The following is a 15,703-nucleotide window of genomic DNA, read 5'->3' on the forward strand; positions in this document are numbered from 1 at the left end:
AAGACGCAGGCCTCCTAATTGTCCCTAGAATTTCTAAGCAAACAGCGGGAGGCAGGGCTTTCTCCTATAGATCTCCATTTCTATGGAACAGTCTGCCTACCCATGTGAGAGACGCAGACTCGGTCTCAACCTTTAAGTCTTTACTGAAGACTTATCTCTTCAGTAGGTCATATGATTGAGTGTAGTCTGGCCCAGGAGTGTGAAGGTGAACGGAAAGGCTGGAGCAACGAACAGCCCTTGCTGTCTCTGCCGGGCCGGTTCCCCTCTCCACTGGGGTTCTCTGCCTCTAACCCTGTTGCAGGGGCTGAGTCACTGGCCTGCTGGTGCTCTTTCATGCCGTCCCTGGGAGGGGTGCGTCACTTGAGTGGGTTGAGTTACTGACGTGATCTTCCTGTCTGGGTTGGCGCCCCCCCCCCCTTGGTTTGTGCTGTGGTGGAGACCTCTGTGGGCTATACTCGGCCTTGTCTCAGGATTGTAAGTTGGTGGTTGGGGATATCCCTCTAGTGGTGCGGGGGCTGTGCTTTGGCGGAGTGGGTGGGGTTATATCCTTCCTGTTTGGCCCTGTCCGGGGGTTTCTTCGGATGGGGCCACAGTGTCTCCGGACCGCTCCTGTCTCAGCCTCCAGTATTTATGCTGCAGTAGTTTATGTGTCGGGGGGCTGGGGTTAGTTGGTTATACCTGGAGTACTTCTCCTGTCTTATCCAGTGTCCTGTGTGAATTTAAGTATGCTCTCTCTAATTCTCTCGTTCTCTCTTTCTCTCTGAGAACCTGAGCCCTAGGACCATACGTCAGGACTACCGGGCATGATGACACCCTGCTGCCCCCAGTCCGCCTGGCCTTGCTGCTATTCCAGTTTCAACTGTTCTGCCTGCGGCTACGAAACCCCTACCTGTCCCAGACCTGCTGTTTTCAACTCTAAATGATCGGCTATGAAAAGCCAACTGAGAGACCTGAGCCCTAGGACCATACGTCGGGACTACCGGCCGTGGTGACTCCTTGCTATCCCCAGTCCGCCTGGCCTTGCTGCTATTCCAGTTTAAACTGTTCTGCCTGCGGTTATGGAACCCCTACCTGTCCCAGACCTGCTGTTTTAAACTCTAATGATCGGCTATGAAAAGCCAACTGAGATTTATTCCTGATTATTATTTGACCATGCTTGTCACTTATGAACATTTTTGAACATCTTGGCATGGTTCTGTTATAATCTCCACCCGGCACAGCCAGAAGAGGACTGGCCACCCCTCATAGCCTGGTTCCTCTCTAGGTTTCTTCCTAGGTTTTGCCTTTCTAGGGAGTTTTTCCTAGCCACCGTGCTTCTACACCTGCATTACTAGCTGTTTGGGGTTTTAGGCTGGGTTTCTGTACAGCACTTCGAGATATTAGCTGATGTAAGAAGGGCTATATAAAATAAAATTGATTGATTGATTGTTGTGACAGCAGCAGAAGCAGGTTGTGACAGCAGGTTGTGACAGCAGCAGAAGCAGGTTGTGACAGCAGTAGAAGCAGGTTGTGACAGCAGTAGAAGCAGGTTGTGACAGCAGTAGAAGCAGGTTGTGACAGCAGGTTGTGACAGCAGGTTGTGACAGCAGTAGACGGTGCAAATGATCCAAAGATGAATCTGGACAAAAGCTGAACATGACATTGAGAATGTATGGCCTGCCACTGACGTCTGAGAATGTTAGTCAGCATCTCTAAAGTTGTGCATCTAATGTTCCAATGAAGGTTGAAGAGTGGATTCCAAGTGCTTGTATATGCACTTCCATCGGACACTACTGCAAGATGATCGTGTTGAGTGCAATATGATTGAGTTAGTGTTTGGTCCCTGCCAGACTAAGCGATGTAGTGGTTCTGAAGGATGACATTACTTTGACACAAATAATGATCTGTATCGAGTTAACAAGGAAACAAACACATTCAGAGTTGGACTAAGACAGATACAAACTGAGACAGACAGAAGAGTTGAAGACGGCAGGTAGGATGAAGAGACAGAAGATAAAATAAGAGTTGAGAAAGATGAGAAGAAGTTTATTCTATATTTGAAGCTTTGAGGAGAGGAGAGGACAGAGAGGAGGAGAGGACTGGGAGGAGGAGAGGACCGAGAGGAGGAGAGGACTGGGAGGGGGAGAGGACAGGGAGGAGGAGAGGACCGAGAGGAGGAGAGGACAGGGAGGAGGAGAGGACCGAGAGGAGGAGAGGACAGGGAGGAGGAGAGGACAGGGAGGAGGAGAGGACTGGGAGGAGGAGAGGACAGGGAGGAGGAGAGGACCGGGAGGAGGAGAGGACAGGGAGGAGGAGAGGACAGGGAGGAGGAGAGGACCGAGAGGAGGAGGAGAGGACTGGGAGTAGGAGAGGACTGGGAGGAGGAGAAGTTAGGGAGGAGGAGAGGACAGGGAGGAGGAGAGGACTGGGAAGAGGAGAAGTTAGGGAGGAGGAGAGGACAGAGAGGAGGAGAGGACAGGTAAGAGGAGAGGACAGGGAGGAGGAGAGGACAGGGAGGAGGAGAGGACAGGGAGGAGGAGAGGACCGGGAGGAGGAGAGGACCGGGAGGAGGAGAGGACTGGGAGGAGGAGAGGACTGGGAGGAGGAGAGGACAGGGAGGAGGAGAGGACAGGGAGGAGGAGAGGACAGGGAGGAGGAGAGGACCGGGAGGAGGAGAGGACAGGGAGGAGGAGAGGACAGGGAGGAGGAGAGGACCGGGAGGAGGAGAGGACAGGGAGGAGGAGAGGACAGGGAGGAGGAGAGGACAGGGAGGAGGAGAGGACAGGGAGGAGGAGAGGACTGGGAGGAGGACAGGACAGGGAGGTCCAAGAGATAACTTACTCTTTCCCCCCTTTTCCCCCTTGCGCTCCTTCCTGTACTCCTCCTTGAGTTTGGTTATCAGACCCTGGTCCACGTCCCAGGACTCTGACATGGCAGTCTGCTCCTCCCCGTCTACAGAGGGACAAAACCAGACCTGTTCAGGATCTGCCTACAGGCTAGTCTGGGCATGATCAGGTACGAGGCAGGGGCCACAATCACTTTCCACTTTAAAAGTCCCTCCAGTATCTGCAACACTCAGTTGGTTGTCTTGTAACTGAGCCCAGAGATGATTTTAATAGTTCAAGTGGAGTTCAACTGGAAGTAGAAATCTCTGGTGGAAACCCCCAAAGAGAGTAGGTCTTTAGGACTGTGGGTGAGTACCACGTACTCTCTTTCTTTAACCAACAGACCCATTTTGGAACTAGACTTGTTTTTCCAGGTTTTGGGTAAGAGACATATTGTAGTGTAGTGAGTCACAAAGAGAATCAAGTAGATTCCCTTCAGACACCTCACAGAGAACACTGAATGGAACAGGATCATAGACACCTCACAGAGAACACTGAACGGAACAGATCCCAGTCAAGAGAAGGACAGAGATAAATACAATCAATCTAAAATGATGAGTCTTGGTATCATTACATAATAGTGTATATGACATATGGATGATGTACATTGAAAACAGTACTCTGTCAACAATCTGCAATATGGAGAAGAAAAAAGCTGAAACAGAAAAAGTCTAAGCTCCCCCGGGACAGCCTCTAAGCTCCCCCAGGACAGCCTCTAAGCTCCCCCAGGACAGCCTCTAAGCTCCCCCAGGACAGCCTCTAAGCTCCCCCAGGACAGCCTCTAAGCTCCCCCAGGACAGCCTCTAAGCTCCCCCAGGACAGCCTCTAAGCTCCCCCAGGACAGCCTCTAAGCTCCCCCAGGACAGCCTCTAAGCTCCCGCCTCTAAGCTCCCCCGGGACAGCCTCTAAGCTCCCGGCTCTAAGCTCCCCCAGGACAGCCTCTAAGCTCCCCCAGGACAGCCTCTAAGCTCCCCCAGGACAGCCTCTAAGCTCCCCCGGGACAGCCTCTAAGCTCCCGGCTCTAAGCTCCCCCGGGACAGCCTCTAAGCTCCCCCGGGACAGCCTCTAAGCTCCCCCAGGACAGCCTCTAAGCTCCCCCAGGACAGCCTCTAAGCTCCCCCAGGACAGCCTCTAAGCTCCCCCAGGACAGCCTCTAAGCTCCCCCAGGACAGCCTCTAAGCTCCCGCCTCTAAGCTCCCCCGGGACAGCCTCTAAGCTCCCGCCTCTAAGCTCCCCCAGGACAGCCTCTAAGCTCCCCCAGGACAGCCTCTAAGCTCCCCCAGGACAGCCTCTAAGCTCCCGCCTCTAAGCTCCCCCGGGACAGCCTCTAAGCTCCCCCAGGACAGCCTCTAAGCAGGACAGCCTCTAAGCTCCCCCAGGACAGCCTCTAAGCTCCCCCAGGACAGCCTCTAAGCTCCCCCAGGACAGCCTCTAAGCTCCCGGCTCTAAGCTCCCCCAGGACAGCCTCTAAGCTCCCCCGGGACAGCCTCTAAGCTCCCCCGGGACAGCCTCTAAGCTCCCCCGGGACAGCCTCTAAGCTCCCCCGGGACAGCCGTGCAGAACAAATACCAGCCCTAACAGAAACGCACGAGACTGAACTTCACTCAACTTTACTTAATTTGTACTTTTCTAGCCATCTTTGAAAAGCGAGTCAAGTAAAGAGCTTTTAGTGCAGCAGCCAATAGGCACCCCCCCCCCCACCCCACCCACTCTCCCCCTCTCCCCCGCGCACACACAGTCTCTCCCACCCTGCCCCTGTCCCACCCTCTCTCTCCCCTCCCTCCCTCACCCTCTCTCCCATCCCTCTCTCTCCCCGTTCCACCCCTGTCCCACCCTGCCCTTGTCCCACCCTCTCTCTCTCTCTCCCCTTCCTCACCTCACCCCACCCCCTCGCCCCACCCTCACCCTCTCTCCCCCTCCCTCACCCTCTCTCCCGTCCCACCCTCTCTCCCACCCTGCCCTTGTCCCACCCTCTCTCCTCTCCCTCTCTCCCCTTCCTCACCCCACCCCCTCACCCTCTCTCCCCCTCCCTCACCCTCTCTCCCCCCACCCTCTCTCACCCATCTCCCCCTCTCTCACCCATTTCACCCTCTCTCCCCCATCTCACCCTCTCTCCCCCATCTCACTCACCCCAGTCGGTCCCGTCCCCAGCGCTGCGGGACTCAGGCGATGTGTCCATACTGTCAGGGCTAGACAGGAAGTCGAAGCCTTTCAGTGCGTCCTCGGTGTCCGGGTCCTCACTCGTGTCCATACTGGGGGACAGGGCTGGTGATGATGACGATGTTGGCTTCTTCCTCACGATCTAGGGGCAGGGACAGAGGGACGTTGTATTGTTGGTACAGATTGCTGGCAGAGACAGAAGTCCATTCTGATATTGTAAGCGCAGTTATTTTAATTGACTGATCCATTATCATGAACTTCAGAAGGAAAAGTCTAACTAAATGTGTGTACGATGGACGCCTGTGGGTCTTACTGTCCCTGTAGGCCCAGTCTGGTCCATGATAGTCCGGTCCAACCCTGCACTATCTTCATCTTCATCATAGCAGAACCTGAAGGTGTCCAGCACAGCACTGGACTCAGACGCCTCGGTCTTCCTACACACAGAGAGAGACAGAGAGAGAGACAGAGACAGAGAGAGAGAGACAGAGAGACAGAGCCAGAGAGAGAGAGAGAGAGAGAGAGACAGAGACAGAGACAGAGACAGAGACAGAGAGAGAGAGAGACAGAGAGAGACAGAGAGAGAGAGAGAGAGAGACAGAGACAGAGACAGAGACAGAGAGAGAGAGAGACAGAGACAGAGACAGAGAGAGAGAGAGACAGAGAGAGACAGCGAGAGAGAGAGAGAGAGAGAGAGAGAGAGAGAGAGAGACAGAGAGAGAGAGAGAGAGAGACAGAGAGAGAGACAGAGAGAGAGAGAGAGAGAGAGAGAGAGACAGAGAGAGAGAGAGAGAGAGAGAGAGAGAGCGAGAGACAGAGAGAGAGAGAGAGAGAGAGAGAGAGAGAGAGAGCGAGAGACAGAGAGAGAGAGAGAGAGAGAGAGAGAGACAGAGAGAGAGAGAGACAGAGAGCGACATTCATATTATTGTTCTGAGGTGTTTTGTCTCTTCTAGTAATTCTATCATTGTGTTGAGTGCTGTCTGTGTACCCACCGCCCTCCAGTGCCGGTGCCTTTAGGTGAGGTGTCTGTCCCGTTGACCAGAGGGGGCTCTGACCCGGTCCTCTCCCCAGGTCTCCCCCCTCCGTCTCCAGCCAGACCCAGCAGGGCTTGCACCCTGTGAGACTTCACATCCAGGATGGTGTCTGTGTAGCCCACCTCCTGAAGATACCTGGACACAAGGGGAGCTGTGAGCAGAAAGTCCGCAACGTAATGTCTGTGGAACAACAAATAAATGACAAGAGAAGCCTCTCGCTTCGCACAGCATATTGCTGAGTCTACCGCTAAATCACAGGAGTGATGTTACATCAGGACAATCTGCAACTGATCTACAATACATTACCTCAGTCATTACCTACAGTCATTACCTACAGTCATTACCTACAGTCATTACCTCAGTCATTACCTACAGTCATTACCTACAGTCATTACCTACAGTCATTACCTACAGTCATTACCTACAGTCATTACCTACAGTCATTACCTCAGTCATTACCTACAGTCATTACCTACAGTCATTACCTACAGTCATTACCTACAGTCATTACCTACAGTCATTACCTACAGTCATTACCTCAGTCATTACCTACAGTCATTACCTACAGTCATTACCTACAGTCATTACCTTCAGTCATTACCTTCAGTCATTACCTACAGTCATTACCTACAGTCATTACCTACAGTCATTACCTACAGTCATTACCTTCAGTCATTACCTCAGTCATTACCTACAGTCATTACCTACAGTCATTACCTCAGTCATTACCTACAGTCATTACCTACAGTCATTACCTTCAGTCATTACCTACAGTCATTACCTCAGTCATTACCTACAGTCATTACCTCAGTCATTACCTACAGTCATTACCTACAGTCATTACCTACAGTCATTACCTACAGTCATTACCTACAGTCATTACCTACAGTCATTACCTACAGTCATTACCTACAGTCATTACCTACAGTCATTACCTCAGTCATTACCTACAGTCATTACCTACAGTCATTACCTACAGTCATTACCTACAGTCATTACCTCAGTCATTACCTCAGTCATTACCTACAGTCATTACCTTCAGTCATTACCTTCAGTCATTACCTCAGTCATTACCTCAGTCATTACCTCAGTCATTACCTACAGTCATTACCTACAGTCATTACCTACAGTCATTACCTTCAGTCATTACCTCAGTCATTACCTACAGTCATTACCTACAGTCATTACCTACAGTCATTACCTACAGTCATTACCTCAGTCATTACCTCAGTCATTACCTACAGTCATTACCTACAGTCATTACCTACAGTCATTACCTACAGTCATTACCTCAGTCATTACCTACAGTCATTACCTACAGTCATTACCTACAGTCATTACCTTCAGTCATTACCTCAGTCATTACCTACAGTCATTACCTCAGTCATTACCTCAGTCATTACCTACAGTCATTACCTCAGTCATTACCTCAGTCATTACCTACAGTCATTACCTACAGTCATTACCTACAGTCATTACCTACAGTCATTACCTACAGTCATTACCTACAGTCATTACCTACAGTCATTACCTACAGTCATTACCTACAGTCATTACCTACAGTCATTACCTACAGTCTGTTTTATTTATGGTGGTGTACGGGTGGTAGTAATGATCAGTACTGTCCATGAGAGGGAGCTGTTGCTCATGTTTTCATTGTGCCAGAGCAGCACGGAACAGCCATGCTAGAGCGAGTGAATGAGTGAGTGGGGTTATGGTCCAGGGTTATGGTTAGTGTTATGGTATAGTAACTCACTGTCTGACGGCCTTGTTTCCAGGGTTATGGTTAGTGTTATGGTATAGTAACTCACTGTCTGACGGCCTTGTTTCCAGGGTTATGGTTAGTGTTATGGTATAGTAACTCACTGTCTGACGGCCTTGTTTCCAGGGTTATGGTTAGTGTTAGTGTTATGGTATAGTAACTCACTGTCTGACGGCCTTGTTTCCAGGGTTATGGTTAGTGTTATGGTATAGTAACTCACTGTCTGACGGCCTTGTTTCCAGGGTTATGGTTAGTGTTATGGTATAGTAACTCACTGTCTGACGGCCTTGTTTCCAGGGTTATGGTTAGTGGTAGTGTTATGGTATAGTAACTCACTGTCTGACGGCCTTGTTTCCAGGGTTATGGTTAGTGTTAGTGTTATGGTATAGTAACTCACTGTCTGACGGCCTTGTTTCCAGGGTTATGGTTAGTGTTAGTGTTATGGTATAGTAACTCACTGTCTGACGGCCTTGTTTCCAGGGTTATGGTTAGTGTTATGGTATAGTAACTCACTGTCTGACGGCCTTGTTTCCAGGGTTATGGTTAGTGTTAGTGTTATGGTATAGTAACTCACTGTCTGACGGCCTTGTTTCCAGGGTTATGGTTAGTGTTAGTGTTATGGCATAGTAACTCACTGTCTGACGGCCTTGTTTCCAGGGTTATGGTTAGTGTTAGTGTTATGGTATAGTAACTCACTGTCTGACGGCCTTGTTTCCAGGGTTATGGTTAGTGTTAGTGTTATGGTATAGTAACTCACTGTCTGACGGCCTTGTTTCCAGGGTTATGGTTAGTGGTAGTGTTATGGCATAGTAACTCACTGTCTGACGGCCTTGTTTCCAGGGTTATGGTTAGTGGTAGTGTTATGGCATAGTAACTCACTGTCTGACGGCCTTGTTTCCAGGGTTATGGTTAGTGTTAGTGTTATGGTATAGTAACTCACTGTCTGACGGCCTTGTTTCCAGGGTTATGGTTAGTGTTAAGTGTTATGGTATAGTAACTCACTGTCTGACGGCCTTGTTTCCAGGGTTATGGTTAGTGGTAGTGTTATGGTATAGTAACTCACTGTCTGACGGCCTTGTTTCCAGGGTTATGGTTAGTGTTAGTGTTATGGTATAGTAACTCACTGTCTGACTGCCTTGTTTCCAGGGTTATGGTTAGTGTTAGTGTTATGGTATAGTAACTCACTGTCTGACGGCCTTGTTTCCAGGGTTATGGTTAGTGTTATGGTATAGTAACTCACTGTCTGACGGCCTTGTTTCCAGGGTTATGGTTAGTGTTAGTGTTATGGTATAGTAACTCACTGTCTGACGGCCTTGTTTCCAGGGTTATGGTTAGTGTTAGTGTTATGGTATAGTAACTCACTGTCTGACGGCCTTGTTTCCAGGGTTATGGTTAGTGTTAGTGTTATGGTATAGTAACTCACTGTCTGACGGCCTTGTTTCCAGGGTTATGGTTAGTGTTAGTGTTATGGTATAGTAACTCACTGTCTGACGGCCTTGTTTCCAGGGTTATGGTTAGTGGTAGTGTTATGGTATAGTAACTCACTGTCTGACGGCCTTGTTTCCAGGGTTATGGTTAGTGTTATGGTATAGTAACTCACTGTCTGACGGCCTTGTTTCCAGGGTTATGGTTAGTGTTAGTGTTATGGTATAGTAACTCACTGTCTGACGGCCTTGTTTCCAGGGTTATGGTTAGTGTTAGTGTTATGGTATAGTAACTCACTGTCTGACGGCCTTGTTTCCAGGGTTATGGTTAGTGTTATGGTATAGTAACTCACTGTCTGACGGCCTTGTTTCCAGGGTTATGGTTAGTGGTAGTGTTATGGTATAGTAACTCACTGTCTGACGGCCTTGTTTCCAGGGTTATGGTTAGTGTTATGGTATAGTAACTCACTGTCTGACGGCCTTGTTTCCAGGGTTATGGTTAGTGTTAGTGTTATGGTATAGTAACTCACTGTCTGACGGCCTTGTTTCCAGGGTTATGGTTAGTGGTAGTGTTATGGTATAGTAACTCACTGTCTGACGGCCTTGTTTCCAGGGTTATGGTTAGTGTTAGTGTTATGGTATAGTAACTCACTGTCTGACGGCCTTGTTTCCAGGGTTATGGTTAGTGTTAGTGTTATGGTATAGTAACTCACTGTCTGACGGCCTTGTTTCCAGGGTTATGGTTAGTGTTAGTGTTATGGTATAGTAACTCACTGTCTGACGGCCTTGTTTCCAGGGTTATGGTTAGTGTTATGGTATAGTAACTCACTGTCTGACGGCCTTGTTTCCAGGGTTATGGTTAGTGGTAGTGTTATGGTATAGTAACTCACTGTCTGACGGCCTTGTTTCAGGGAGTCGGGAGAGGACGTGTTTTTCTCTAGCTCTCTAGCTCTCTAGCTGGAGGTAAGCAAACTTCTCATTTGGTGTTGAGTATAGCTTAACCATGCATTAGATCGTAGGTTGGTAGTTAGTTGTAGTTAGGTATTGTATTTATTATAGGTTAGTATTGTTGTTGTTGTAGGTTTCCGTAGGTTATTGTAGGTTAGTATCGAAGCACGAGGCTAGCTAGCTAGCGGGTAGCTACTGGTAACGATTAGCTGTCCCACTGTTAAATGTGCTTCTAGCCAACGTTTAATTTTTGCTGCGTTCTGCGTTATGTAAGGAACTAGACACGGACATGAATCATCTGTTTAGTGTGCTAACACACTCTTGGCAGTTTGTTGTAACCAAGTATTGGTGCTAATTGTGTGTTAATGAATGCTAGCTTGCTAGTCAGCTACGGCGTCATAGCTAGGTATCGTGGGTAGCTACTGTGTCTTGGCAGTGTCTTCCGCCGTGCCGGCTGTAGCACGAAGCGAGCTAATTAGCCGTTTTTTCGAACAGAGTCAGAGTCAACACAGTAGCCATTGTGTGCCGGGTGTAGCACGAAGCTAGCTAGCTAGCCGTTCTTAAAACAAAGCCAACACAGTGGCCATTGCTAGCTACCCAGCACGACCTAGCTACCCAGCACGACCAGCGAACGGTACGGTAGCAGCTAATTACAATATACTTGTCCTAGCTAGCCAATGTTGAATCATTGCTGCGTCATGAAAGGAACTTGACACAGACACGAATGATCTGTTTAGTGTGTTATCACACTATTGGTGGTTTGCTGTGACCAAGTGTTTGTGCTTGGCTGTGTGTTACTGGATGCTGGCATGCTGGTTAGCTAGTTAACATACTATTGGTGGTTTGTTGTGAGTATTTGTGCTTAACTGTGTGTTAAACTGTGTGTTATTGGATGCTAGCATGCTAGTCAGCTATGGTGTCATAGTTGGCTAGCTGAATAAAGTGGGTTTGAGTTTATTCCTTTAAACATTGAACAACTGTTCAGTGAAACAATTTTAGTTTCTGAGGTAGAAGTTTTTGGTGAGGGAGGCCCCCCTCTCTCCTCTCCCAGATGCTTAGCTCATTTCATTCCGATCTCCTCTGCATTTTTGTAGCCATTTGCTACAGCCTGTCAACTATGCCTCTGCCTATCCCTGTTCTCTCGTCTCTGCACAGGCTACACAAACAACGCACAACATCGCGCGGCTGCTGCCTCTCCAACCTGGTGGTCCCTGCTCGCACCCCTCACCTGGAGTTCCAGGTCGCAGGCAGCCTCTGGAACTGCCGTTCTGCTGCCAACAAAGCTGACTTCATCCCAGCCTATGCCAACCTCCAGTCCCTCGACTTCCTGGCGCTGACGGAAACATGGATCACCACTGAAAACACGGCTACTCCTACTGCTCTCTCCTCGTCTGACCATGTGTTCTCGCATACCCCGAGAGCATCTGGTCAGAGGGGTGGTGGTACAGGAATCCTCATCTCTCCCAAGTGGACATTCTCAATTTTTCCCCTAACCCATCTGTCTATCTCCTCATTTGAATTCCATGCTGTCACAGTCACTAACCCATTTAAGCTTAATATCCTTGTCATCTATCGCCCTCCAGGTTCCCTTGGAGAGTTCATCAACGAGCTTGACGCCTTGATAAGTTCCTTTCCTGAGGATGGCTCACCCCTCACAGTTTTGGGGGATTTCAACCTCCCTATGTCCACGTTTGACTCATTTCTCTCTGCCTCCTTCTTTCCACTCCTCTCCTCTTTTGACCTCACCCTCTCACCGTCCCCCCCTACTCACAAGGCAGGCAATACGCTTGACCTCATCTTCACTAGATGCTGCTCCTCTACTAATCTCACTGCAACTCCCCTCCAAGTCTCCGACCACTACTTTGTTTCCTTTTCTCTCTCGCTCTCCTCCCACACTACTCACTCTGCCCCTACACAGATGGTAATGCGCCGCCGCAACCTTCGCTCTCTCTCTCCCACTACTCTCTCCTCTTCCATCCTATCATCTCTTCCCTCTGCTCAATCCTTCTCCCTCCAATCTCCTGATTCTGCCTCCTCAACCCTCCTCTCCTCCCTTTCTGCATCCTTTGACTCTCTGTGTCCCCTATCCTCCCGGCCGGCTCGGTCCTCCCCCCCAGCTCCGTGGCTTGATGACTCACTGCGAGCTCACAGAACAGAGCTCCGGGCAGCGGAGCGGAAATGGAAGAAAACTAAACTCCCTACTGACCTGGCATCTTTTCACTCCCTCCTCTCTACATTTTCTTCATCTGTTTCTGCTGCTAAGGCCACCTTCTACCACTCTAAATTCCAAGCATCTGCCTCTAACCCTAGGAAGCTCTTTGCCACATTTTCCTCCCTCCTGAATCCTCCCCCCCCCCCCCCCACCTCCTCTCTCTCTGTGGATGACTTCGTCAACCACTTTGAAAAGAAGGTTGACGACATCCGATCCTCGTTTGTTAAGTCTAATAACACTGCTGGTCCTGCTCACACTGCCCTACCCTATGCTTTGACTTCTTTCTCCCCTCTCTCTCCAGATAAAATCCTGCGACTTGTGACTGCAGGCCGCCCAACAACCTGCCCGCTTGACCCCATCCCCTCCTCCCTTCTCCAGACCATCTCCGGTGACCTTCTCCCCTACCTCACCTCGCTGATCAACTCATCCTTGACCGCTGGCCATGTCCCTTCCGTCTTCAAGAGAGCGAGAGTTGCTCCCCTCCTCAAAAAACCAACACTCGACCCCACTGATGTCAACAACTACAGACCAGTATCCCTTCTTTCTTTTCTTTCCAAAACTATTGAGCGTGCCGTCTTTAGCCAACTCTCTTGCTATCTCTCTCAGAATGACCTTCTTGATCCAAACCAATCAGGTTTCAGGACTGGTCATTCAACTGAGACTGCTCTTCTCTGTGTCACGGAGACTCTCCGCACTGCTAAAGCTAACTCTCTCTCCTCTGCTCTTGTCCTTCTAGACCTGTCTGCTGCCTTTGATACTGTGAACCATCAGATCCTCCTCTCCACCCTCTCCGAGATGGGCATCTCCGGCGCGGCTCACTCCTGGATTGCGTCCTACCTGACCGGTCGCTCCTACCAAGTGGCGTGGCGGGAAGCTGTCTCCGCACCACGTGCTCTCACCACTGGTGTCCCCCAGGGATCGGTTCTGGGCCCTCTCCTTTTCTCCCTATACACCAAGTCACTTGGCTCTGTCATATCCTCACATGGTCTCTCCTATCATTGCTACGCTGACGATACACAACTAATCTTCTCCTTTCCCCCTTCTGATAACCAGGTGGCGAATCGCATCTCTGCATGTCTGGCAGACATATCAGTATGGATGACGGATCACCACCTCAAGCTGAACCCTGGCAAGACGGAGCTGCTCTTCCTCCCGGGGAAGGACTGCCCGTTCCATGATCTCGCCATCACGGTTGACAACTCCGCTGTGTCCTCCTCCCAGAGTGCGAAGAGCCTAGGCGTGACCCTGGACAACACCCTGTCGTTCTCCGCCAACATCAAGGCGGTGACCCGCTCCTGCAGGTTCATGCTCTACAACATTCGGAGAGTGCGACCCTGCCTTACACAGGAAGCGGCGCAGGTCCTGGTCCAGGCACTTGTCATCTCCCGTCTGGACTACTGCAACTCGCTGTTGGCTGGGCTCCCTGCCTGTGCCATTAAACCCCTACAACTCATCCAGAATGCCGCAGCCCGTCTGGTGTTCAACCTTCCCAAGTTCTCTCACGTCACCCCCCTCCTCCGCACACTCCACTGGCTTCCAGTTGAAGCTCGCATCCGCTACAAGACCATGGTGCTTGCCTATGGAGCAGTGAGGGGAACGGCACCTCTGTACCTTCAGGCTCTGATCAGTCCCTACACCCAAACGAGGACATTGCGTTCATCCACCTCTGGCCTGCTGGCTCCCCTTCCTCTGCGGAAGCACAGCTCCCGCTCAGCCCAGTCAAAACTGTTCGCTGCTCTGGCACCCCAATGGTGGAACAAGCTCCCTCACGACGCCAGGACAGCGGAGTCACTCACCACCTTCCGGAGACATTTGAAACCCCACCTCTTTAAGGAATACCTGGGATAGGATAAAGTATTCCTTCTAACCCCCCCCCCCCCCCCCCCCCCCAAATTGTAAAGTGGTTATCCCACTGGCTATAGGGTGAACGCACCAATTTGTGAGTCGCTCTGGCTAAGAGCGTCTGCTAAATGACGTTAATGTGCCCTTGAGCAAGGCACTTAACCCTAATTGCTCCTGTAAGTCGCTCTGGTTAAGAGCGTCTGCTAAATGACTAAAATGTAAATGTTTCCAGGGTTATGGTTAGTGTTAGTGTTATGGTATAGTAACTCACTGTCTGACGGCCTTGTTTCCAGGGTTATGGTTAGTGTTAGTGTTATGGTATAGTAACTCACTGTCTGACGGCCTTGTTTCCAGGGTTATGGTTAGTGTTAGTGTTATGGTATAGTAACTCACTGTCTGACGGCCTTGTTTCCAGGGTTATGGTTAGTGTTAGTGTTATGGTATAGTAACTCACTGTCTGACGGCCTTGTTTCCAGGGTTATGGTTAGTGTTAGTGTTATGGTATAGTAACTCACTGTCTGACGGCCTTGTTTCCAGGGTTATGGTTAGTGTTAGTGTTATGGTATAGTAACTCACTGTCTGACGGCCTTGTTTCCAGGGTTATGGTTAGTGGTAGTGTTATGGTATAGTAACTCACTGTCTGACGGCCTTGTTTCCAGGGTTATGGTTAGTGGTAGTGTTATGGTATAGTAACTCACTGTCTGACGGCCTTGTTTCCAGGGTTATGGTTAGTGTTAGTGTTATGGTATAGTAACTCACTGTCTGACGGCCTTGTTTCCAGGGTTATGGTTAGTGTTAGTGTTATGGTATAGTAACTCACTGTCTGACGGCCTTGTTTCCAGGGTTATGGTTAGTGTTATGGCATAGTAACTCACTGTCTGACGGCCTTGTTTCCAGGGTTATGGTTAGTGTTAGTGTTATGGTATAGTAACTCACTGTCTGACGGCCTTGTTTCCAGGGTTATGGTTAGTGTTAGTGTTATGGTATAGTAACTCACTGTCTGACGGCCTTGTTTCCAGGGTTATGGTTAGTGGTATGGTATAGTAACTCACTGTCTGACGGCCTTGTTTCCAGGGTTATGGTTAGTGGTAGTGTTATGGTATAGTAACTCACTGTCTGACGGCCTTGTTTCCAGGGTTATGGTTAGTGGTAGTGTTATGGTATAGTAACTCACTGTCTGACGGCCTTGTTTCCAGGGTTATGGTTAGTGTTATGGTATAGTAACTCACTGTCTGACGGTCTTGTTTCCAGGGTTATGGTTAGTGGTAGTGTTATGGTATAGTAACTCACTGTCTGACGGCCTTGTTTCCAGGGTTATGGTTAGTGTTAGTGTTATGGTATAGTAACTCACTGTCTGACGGCCTTGTTTCCAGGGTTATGGTTAGTGTTAGTGTTATGGTATAGTAACTCACTGTCTGACGGCCTTGTTTCCAGGGTTATGGTTAGTGTTATGGTATAGT

General features: G+C 49.6%; 1 protein-coding gene across 2 annotated transcripts in view; it reads right to left on the bottom strand.

Moving 5' to 3' along the window:
* Positions 1 to 15,703, bottom strand: part of LOC311125340 (striatin-like) — a 108,832-nt gene that overhangs the window by 28,007 nt on the left and 65,122 nt on the right. For both annotated transcript variants that reach the window (XM_084199390.1, XM_084199389.1), the window contains exons 5-8: positions 6,014 to 6,190; positions 5,338 to 5,458; positions 4,995 to 5,166; positions 2,821 to 2,931 (exon numbers count right to left, since the gene is read on the bottom strand). In XM_084199390.1, the coding sequence (XP_084055516.1) occupies positions 2,821 to 2,931; positions 4,995 to 5,166; positions 5,338 to 5,458; positions 6,014 to 6,190 (581 nt within the window). The remainder of the gene's footprint in view (positions 1 to 2,820; positions 2,932 to 4,994; positions 5,167 to 5,337; positions 5,459 to 6,013; positions 6,191 to 15,703) is intronic.

Source organism: Coregonus lavaretus (assembly GCF_964263955.1).
Source record: "Coregonus lavaretus genome assembly, contig: HAP1_SCAFFOLD_242, whole genome shotgun sequence".
Classification (NCBI taxonomy): Eukaryota; Metazoa; Chordata; class Actinopteri; order Salmoniformes; family Salmonidae; genus Coregonus; species Coregonus lavaretus.